The sequence below is a fragment of the Molossus molossus genome, unplaced genomic scaffold (assembly GCF_014108415.1).
Source record: "Molossus molossus isolate mMolMol1 unplaced genomic scaffold, mMolMol1.p scaffold_m16_p_1, whole genome shotgun sequence".
Taxonomy (NCBI): Eukaryota; Metazoa; Chordata; class Mammalia; order Chiroptera; family Molossidae; genus Molossus; species Molossus molossus.
Genome location: NW_023425344.1, coordinates 243,802,951 through 243,812,095, shown reverse-complemented (window position 1 = coordinate 243,812,095; position 9,145 = coordinate 243,802,951). Strand labels below are relative to the sequence as shown.

General features: G+C 57.0%; 1 protein-coding gene across 1 annotated transcript; it reads left to right on the top strand.

The window, feature by feature from the left end:
- The first annotated feature begins 1,062 nt into the window (after positions 1–1,062).
- Positions 1,063–8,611, top strand: SERPINA11 (serpin family A member 11). Its single transcript, XM_036246539.1, has 4 exons — positions 1,063–1,684; positions 4,387–4,660; positions 7,538–7,685; positions 8,408–8,611. Exons 1-4 carry the CDS (start codon positions 1,063–1,065, stop codon positions 8,609–8,611), a joined length of 1,248 nt encoding a protein of 415 aa, XP_036102432.1.
- The last annotated feature ends 534 nt before the right edge of the window (positions 8,612–9,145 follow it).

The following is a 9,145-nucleotide window of genomic DNA, read 5'->3' as shown; positions in this document are numbered from 1 at the left end:
GGGCTCCTTCTGCGGCTCAGGGAGGGTCGCTGGGCCTCTCCCTGAGCTCTCAGCAGTTTGCTGGGATCCTGGGCTTCCGTGGCTTGTTGATCTCCCCCTCCCCCTCCCACGGTGTTCTCCCGAGTGTGTGTTTATGTCCAAATGTCCCCTTTCTCTAAGGACACCAGTCTTATTAGATCAGGGCCCATCTAATGACTTCTGCTTAATGAATTACTGCATCTCAGTGGCCCAATTTCCAAACAAGATCACACTCTGAGATACGGGGGATCAGGACTTCAGCATGTGAATTTGGGGGCAGTTGCAATTCAACGCATAACAGAAATCTTCCCCAAATTCCTGCATCAATTAAAGTATAGTTCAAGCTACTGCCCGTGACAAGAGGTGGCCGAGGTAACACGTTTGATGGGGGCAGAGTTGATCTCTCTCTCATCTCCCCTCAGGCTCCATCCATCCCCTGGCTTGGCCACCTCTTGAGGGCTGCCCTCGTCCCCGAGGTCCCCGTGGCTGACCATCGCACCCACTCTCCAGCTGTGGGAGTCTGAAGTGCAGAGGGCACTCCTGTCTCTGCGGGGGCCCGTCCCCGGAGTGGCCGCGTCATCCTCTCCCCTCCGGTTGGCGAGTTACGGTTCATGGCCACACCTAGATGCCAGGGAGGCCCAGCAACACTCACTGCCACCATGTCCCGAACGTCCGCTCAGGAGTTCTGAGCATCAGCCCAGTGCTTGAAATTTAATGAACGATTGGAAGAATGATGGAAAGAAGAAAGGGAGGAAGGGAGGGGGGAGGGAGGGGGGGGAAATAGACCGTGGAAGTTGTTTTAATAGTACAGAGTCCTTTTCTCAACGTCCTCTGACATACCACTGTGTAGAGCAGATGAAGGTCTGCTGTCTGACCGGAGCCTTGGGGGACAGTGTCCAGACCCCAGCCTCCTCACCCCCTCATCCTCTGCAGGGTTCCTCATGGTGCCCGGGGGATAGTCTGGAGGTGGGGTGTGCTGTGTCAGCAGTGGGGTGCCATGCTATCGTTCATAGAGGGTGATGTGTCAATTCTGGTTTTCAGAGGATGGGGCCCGTGTGGCTGTGGCTGCTGGGAGCAGGGATCCTGGCCTCCGCCCACGGAGAAAAGAGTCCGGGGGTGCCTCCAGCCCCCAGGGGTCAGCTCTCGGAGTCGGCCCCCACCTACCACCAGATCACACCCACCATCACCAGCTTTGCGCTGCGTTTGTACAAGCAGCTGGCGGCAGAAACCCCAGGAAACATCTTATTCTCCCCGGTGAGCATCTCCAGCAGCCTGGCCCTGCTCTCTCTCGGGGCCCAAGCTGACACCTCGACTCAGATCCTAGAGGGCCTCGGCTTCAACCTCACAGAGACCCCGCAGGCCCACGTCCACCGGGGCTTCCAGAGCCTCATCCACACCCTCGGCCTGCCCAGCCCCAAACTGGAGCTGAAAGTCGGCCACTCCCTGTTCCTGGACAAGCAGCTGAAGCCTGGGCAGCACTTCCTGGCCCACACCAGGGAGCTGTACGGAGCCTTTGCCTTCTCCGTGAACTTCACGGACTCGGCTGCAGCGGGCAGGCGGATGAATGACTACGTGAGGAAGCAAACGTACGGGCAGGTGCTGGGCGGCCTCCCGGAGCTCACGGAAGACACGCTCATGGTCCTCCTGAACTACATCTTCTTCAAAGGTGAGTGCGGCCCGGCAGAATGACCGCCAGCTCCCCCCGCGCCAGCCCCGCCTCGGGCACCCGTCTTGATGTCTCACAGCGGTTTCTTCTGGCAGTGACCCCCGTACATGTGATGATGTTCGTACCCCACTGCTTCGTGATGGATCAGTGTTTGGTTTCCCTCACCATAGGTTTTTCTATTCTATTTCATTCTGATTTTTTTGTTGTTATACACTCAATCTCATTTTTCTATTAATTCCATTTTAGAAAAATATTTCATTTTTTTATGTGATCGATTTCAAACATACGGACATATATAAAGAATAATATGAAACTGCACACGGTCCTCTACCAAGAATGAGCACATTCACATTTTACCATTTGCTTCAGATTTGTTTTTGTTTTTTAACATGACGTTGCAGATATAGCTCAGTTTCCTTTTAATGCTTTCCTGGTCCCATGTCCCGCCTCCCATCGCTCCCAGAGGCCAGGGGTGACGTGTACTGTCCTAGGGGTGAGGTGTACCCTTCTCATCGGTGTGCACACACCATGAGCTCCGTAAGTGCACGTACATAGCCATCTGTAATACAGTCAACGTGTTTTAAAACTTTGCACAAATGCCCTCATACTGCATATATTATTTCGCGCTTGTATTTCGGTCATTGCCATAGCTTAACCCACGTAGATGATGTTGACTGCTGCCCCCATCATTTCACAGTTTCACGGTCCTTGTATTTTTTTGCCTCGGTTGCATCCTGCATTAGCGTCTATCTTTACAGATGCTTCTGGGAGGATGAGCACTTCCATTCTCTTACGCGCAGGTTCATGCCGTCTGGTTTTCTCCTGGGGTTTCTTCCTACTCCAGGGCCCACAGGACCCACAGGACACTCCGTCATCCTGTCCACTTGGGCTCCTCTGGCTGGGCCAGTGTCTCGGACTTTCCTTGCTTTTAACGATCACAACCCCAGGGAGGGGGATGGGCCAGGTGTTTTGTGGGCCAGGGTAGGACTTGGTTGATGTCTCCCGTGACACAGACAGGTGACAGGACGGGGGCGATGCATGACTGAGGTACAGTCCCCCCCCCCCCCCCGCGTCCCTCACAGTCGCACGTGAGTTGTAAATACATAAAAGAGCAACTACAACTCCATGGGGAGAAGATGCTCTGCTCGAGGAGGCCCGGGTGCCGTGGGCTCTTACGGAGACATCTGCCCAGGCTCGGGGGGGGGGGGGGCGGCCCCCTGGAAGGGAAGGAATCTAAGCCGGACATGAGGACGAGGCAGAAGGGCTGCAGGAGAGGTGGAGAGGAGCTGGTCAGACAGGAACAACAGAACGTGTACGCGTCCCAGCTAAAGAAACGGAAAGCTTCCATCTGAAACAGAACCAACAGGGGGACGCCCGGTGGCAGCCGAGAGTTGCAGTGAGACCTAAGCAGGAGCTCTGCAGAGGACCCTAGACTTTGTCTGCGGGCCCCAGGACTGCCACACAGCGGGGGGCGGGGGAGTGACGTGACCACATCTGGTTTTAGGAAGAGCCGTCTGGCTACACCTGGGAGAATGGTTTGGGGGGCGTAAGGGTCGGACAGCAGAGACGAGTTAGGGTGCTCTAGATTTGGAGCAAAGTAAGACGGTGGCCTCGGGTCAAGCTGCGGCTCTGGAGACAGAATCAGCAATGCTTGGTCACTGGTTGGATGGGGGCAAACGGACGGGATGAGCCCGCCCCTCCCCCTCGCCAAGACCAATGCTTTCAGGAGGCCAGGTCAGGATGGGTGTGGGCGGAGGTTAGAAGTAGAGAGGAAGACGATACCACACACAGACAGGGCGGTGACCACCAAACGCTGCATTTCTAACGATGCCTTAATGGGCATTTGCATTGTATATTACATTTATTAACCGAATTCTTTCTTCGTTTCCAGCTTGAATGGGAGGGAGTCGGGAGGGAGAAGGGGGCCTCCACCTTCCATGTGAAGGTTGCTGTCTAGAGGCAGCCGGGCAGACAGGCTGACTCTGTCTGTGAAGAGCCCGAGCTGGGGAGCCGGAGCCAGGCCGTCCCGGCTCCGGCACTGAGCGGGTCTGCAAACTGGGAATGTTTCCGTATATCCCCAGAGACTCCGTCTCTCATCGCTGACACCGAGGTTACAATACTCGTTTACTATTCATTCCGATGAAGATATAAAAAGATACTGCCTCGCACCAGGAAGGTGCTTAGTAGGTAGATGAAAATATGACCTTTCTGCCTCTTGAAAGTTAAGTCCTTTTGCCCTGGCCGGTTTGCTCAGTGGTTAGAGCATCAGCCCACGGACCAAGGAGTCTCAGGTTTGATTCCAGCCAAGGGCACGTACCTCGGTTGCGGTTCGACCCCAGCCCTGGTTGGGTCATGCAGGAGGCAACCAGTTGATGTGTCTCTATCACATCGATGTTTCTCTCAGTTTCTCTCTCTCTGCCCCTCCCACGCTATCTGATGATAAATGAAAAAAATATCATCAGGTGAGGAATAAAAAAATAATTTTTTTTTTAAGAAAGTTAAGTCGCTCTGAAATGAAATAAAATCACAGGCCATTGAGCTCGCCCTCCGGGGGCTGGTTCTGTGGTTGAACCGGACCTGACTCACATGCCCCAGACTCACATGCCCAGGAGAAGTCACCAACGAGGTGTGGCTTCGAGTGTGTCGGCCCAGAGCAGCTCTTGGGGTGCGTTCTCACGGTTCTGCGGGTTTTGTGTCCTAAGCCAAGTGGAAGCACCCTTTCCATGGCTACCAGCTGCAGAAGCCGGCGAGCCTCCCCGAGCACGCCAGGCCCTCGCTCCGCGTGCCCATGATGCAGCAGAAGGCGATGCACAGGTTCCTGTACGACCAGGACGCGGCCTGCACCGTGCTCCAGATCGAGCACAGCGGCCACGCGCTGGCCCTGCTCGTCCTCCCCGACCCCGGGCAGATGGAGCGGGTGGAGGCCGCGCTGCAGCCCGAGACCCTGAGGAGATGGAGCCGGCGGTTCCTGCCCAGGTAAGCGACGAGGCAGACGGACTCTGGCAGACCTCGTCCAAGAACCTGAGCAGTTCTTAGTCACCTCCAGTGGCAGGAGTCCAACCCTTGGGTGAGGCCGACCGGCTGGATCTTGGGCCATTTTCTTACCTGCTGGGCCTCAGATTTCCTCCACTGTAAACCGAGGCCGCCGTAGGCACACAGGGGCTGTTGGGAGGATTAACCGAGTTAACACACAGAGGGAGCCCTGGGGGTGCGGCCTGGTGCCGGACACGTGCTCAGCAGGCTGAGTCATCATCGTCCCTCCCGGGCATCTTTCCGCCAACTTCCTTTCCTCTTGCTTCTCCCTTTGTCCAAATAATGATCTAAACCAGAAGATAGTTCGGTGTGGCCAGAACATTAGACCAGGGACCATTATAAAGAATAATGATGGCTCCCTCAGAACAGAGTGTACTTCTTCAAAGTGTATCCTTTATTAATGAGAACATTCCGTGAAGCAGTGAAATTCACGGAGCTGTAAAACCCACGTGCCAGCCGAACAGGACCTCCATCCGCCTCTCCTCTCTCACCGGCTTGTCGACCAGCCGAACAGGACCTCCATCCGCCTCTCCTCTCTCACCGGCTTGTCGACCGGTGGTTTCCTCACAGTCGTTTCGGTCTTTTCCCGTTTTCCTAGACCCCCTTCAGCAGCCAACTCCTTCTTGGGGTGTATCTGCTTTTATGGGGTACTGGGATGAAATCTGGCCTTGAGTTCTAATTACCTCTTGCTGCATAACTAGCCACCCCAAAACGGAATGGCTTGGGGGGAAATCTATTCTCTCTAACATTTCTGAGTGGACCAGCCAAGCTGGGCAGTTCTGACTCGGGGTCTCTCCTGTACTGGAGTCAGATGATGGGCATGAAGACTCCTCCACGCGGACTTCTGGCGCCTGGGCTTGGTGGCTGTCACAGCTAAGGGCTGAGCAGGCATCTCTGTCTCTGTCCCCAGGCAGGGTCCCCACGGAGGCAGCTTGGTCCTCTCTGTCCCCTGGCAGGGTCCCCACGGAGGCAGCTTGGTCCTCTCTGTCCCCAGGCAGGGTCCCCACGGAGGCAGCTTGGTCCTCTCTCTGTCCCCAGGCAGGGCCCCCACGGAGGCAGCTTGGTCCTCTCTCTGTCCCAGGCAGGGTCCCCACGGAGGCAGCTTGGTCTGCATCACTGACACTGTCACATGGCGGCTCAGGGACCTCAGGAGTTGCTCCAAAAGACAGGAAGTGAGAGCGTCTGCTCTTTTGAGGCCTCGGCTGAGAAATATCACCTCTGCCCCCCTCTGGTCAGAGCAGTCACGGAGCCCACCCAGACTCAGGGGAGGGTGACAAGCCAACCTCCTGAGGGCCATCTTTAACCTGCCCCAGCCTTCTCTCAGCACCCCAGCCACACCAAGGTACCAGGGATAGAAAAGGGTGTTTTATGTACCAAATAAAAGAGACAGGTCAAGGGCAGAGGCCAGGATCCAAGGACATTTCCCTGTTGTCTATGAATCTACACAGTTCTGGTCAGTTTCTGATTCCAACCCCATAGTCTCAGCTCCCTCGGGGTGAGCCTACCCCTTCCCCCTCTCACGGAGAAGTATCATGGAATCTTCTAGACCAAGATTTTCCCTCAGGAAGGGTCTGTTTTGACCTCTTACTTGGACACTCAAGAAGCAAAACCAACCCAAGCGACTTCTCTACGTTTCAGACGTTTCCGTGTCAGAGTTACAATATTATAGCAGCACATTCGTGGCTTTCGGGCATGCAAACTGCAGGGCCCGGGCTCCCTCCGTCCACTCGGCGGGGAAGAAGGTCAGCTGGCCTCTCAGAATCATGCTTCCTGGTAACTTCGTCCTTCACTCGTGTTGGCTGGACACCTACTGGGTGGGGGGCTGTCCACCGACACCCTCTGCTGGACTCTACCCAAATCCCCCCGAGGGCGGCCCTGACCTCCAGGAATTGCCTGCTCTCCACCTCCACCTCCTCCTCTTCACAGTCTCACCCCCTCTCCCGACGGCCCCCACTTCGCTCGCCTGGGCGTCTGGACCCTCACACCGCCCCCAGGAGTTAAAGTGGTGAAGATTCCCAGCCTGACTTAGGGTCTTAAGCTGAGTTCGTTAGAGGCAGAAGTCTGCAAGCTGGTTATTAACTCACCAGGTTTGCAGGTGCCCTAGGACTTGTCAAACGGTAACTAAGAAGAAGAATCCCACGAGGAAAAGGACAGACTTGCTCTGCGTCCAAAGGAACTTGGGAGTTTACCCCGGGAAAGGTGATCTGCCGGCCAAGGCACGCGGGAGCGGGGGGGCCATTCCAGGGACCTGGGCCCACACCTTCCGCCCACCGTCCCTCAGCAGGTCCCTGGAGCTCAGGCGGGTGAGAGACGGTGGTGGCTCGCCTGGGGGCTTGCCCGTCGATGGATTTAGGGTATGGTTCAGAGCTGAGCCAATGCAACTTGCTGATAAGTCGGACACGGAGCAGGAAAACGTTAACAGTATTTACCCTACGCGGTTATCATGTGGATTCGATCAGTTATGCTTTGTAAAATCCCTGGCCCCATGCCAGGCCTCCAGAAAGCCTCCCTCGATGTGCCAAAGACAAAGACAGACGGCTGTGCCAGGGGTCTGCTGGGGCCCAGACGCAAGAGGTCTGAAGGGGTCTGTGAAGAGGTCACAAGAGGTCTCTACAGTCTGAAGAGAAGGGGTTTGGGAGGTTTAGGCTGTGCAATGTTCTGGCATAACAGGCAGTGTTGTGGGAAGACGGGGTCCCCTCCGAGAAACACTTCTTCCTCCCAAAGCCTGGGCTGCACATGTCTAGGGTGGGGGCTGCGCACGTCCGGGGCCGGGGCCTCGTGGATGATGAGACAGCACCCCGTCTCTGATTCTCTCTCCAGCCTGCTGGACTTGCATTTGCCCAAGTTTTCCATTTCTGGAACATACCACCTGGAAGAAATCCTTCCCCATATTGGTCTCACCAACATATTCAACTCAGAAGCTGACCTGTCGAGCATCACTGGACGGCTCAACAGAACCATCTCCAGGGTACGGTGGTGAATGTGGGTGCATGTGTGGGAGGGGCGCCTTCTCCCCTTTGGCATCAAGTGTATGTTTGAAAGTCAAGTTCCCCTTTCTTTTTCCTAGTCTGGGTCTTTATACCACAGTCCTGAGGCTCCTTGCCAAGGGCCTTCCCACCTCTCTCTCTATACTCTTCAGAGCAAGGACACAGTCCCGAATAGAACGGACACATGTTTGCGTCTCCACAAAGCCACGTTCCCCAGGTGTGGGACTCGCTTTGCGCTGATTCCCGACACCCCTGCCCAGGACAGGCCGTGGAAGCCTGTGCGCCCCTCCAGGCCACGGGGAGCGGGAGCCCGGTTCCCCGGCACGGCTCACCGCTGACCGAGGCTGAGCGGGAGAACGTGCGTGCAGCTGCGGGGAGCCACCCTGGGCCGTGCCACGCGCACACAGGTGCTTGAGAAACGTTCCCAGAAGCCGCCGTTGGGTTTCCGCAGCCTGGCTTGTGCTCCGGCGGCCCTCGGCCATGTTCAGGCTCATCTGTCTCCCCACCAAGGAGCACACACACCCTCGGGGCCCCCACAACATGAGAGGGGGGGAGGGGGAGAGAGAAACAAACGAAGGCTGAGTGGCGTTCTTGGAAGGCGGGGCCTGTGAGAGGACTCTGACTCCCCCTTCTCGGGGTCGCGTGGTGGCCTCTGTCCCCTTGAGGCGCCCTGAGCTGTCTCTGCCTTCCTCCCTCCTCCCAGGTATCCCACAAGGCAGCGATGGACATGAGTGAATGGGGAATCAAGGCGGGGGCTGCCTCGGGCCTCCTGTCCCAGCCCCAGTCCCCGAAGGTGACAGCGGCCCCGCACGCCCACTTCAACCGGCCTTTCCTGGTGCTGCTTTGGGAGGTGACCACCCAGAGCTTACTCTTCCTGGGAAAAGTCGTCAACCCAGCTGCAGGGTGACATGGGGGGGGCCAGGGCGCGCTCAGCTCCCCGCAAACCCCCAGGAAGGCCGCCGTCAGCCGGCGTCGTGGGCTGCCGTGAGGTGCAGCTCGTCCGTGGCCAAGACCCTAATAAAGTCGACCTTGGGTTGTGAACACTGAGGAGCAGAGCCGGACGGAGGGCAGCCCCGTGGTACCCTGCGCTCTCCATTCTCCTTGAGCTGGGGTGGACCGTGGTCAGGGGGCTGGAAATGACAGCAGCTCCGTGTGACGGCTCCTGGGAGACATCCACACCCGTGTGGCCACGGGTGTCCTTCGGGTGAGGGTCCCAGGGAAAGGCACAAAGAACGTCATCAGAAATAAGTGAGTCTCCCCCTTCACAGTGGCCAAGGTCGGCTCTACAGCCAAGTGAGGTCATCCTGAGATGTCACAGCCCAGGTGTCAGGAGCCAGATGCCCTGAGAGGAGACAGGTGTCAGGGCGGGAACTCGGCGCCATGCTCCACGCAGAGAGGGCCCCGGGCGAGGTTGGCCCAGTGCACAAATGGGCCAATCCAA

Bases quoted from the DNA above. Each gene is read 5' to 3' on its own strand.
- SERPINA11 (XM_036246539.1), top strand. From the start codon at position 1,063: ATGGGGCCCGTGTGGCTGTGGCTGCTGGGAGCAGGGATCCTGGCCTCC. The intron at 4,661-7,537 runs GTAAGCGACGAG...TTCTCTCTCCAG, and splicing joins AGCCGGCGGTTCCTGCCCAG to CCTGCTGGACTTGCATTTGC. The intron at 7,686-8,407 runs GTACGGTGGTGA...CCCTCCTCCCAG, and splicing joins TCAACAGAACCATCTCCAGG to GTATCCCACAAGGCAGCGAT.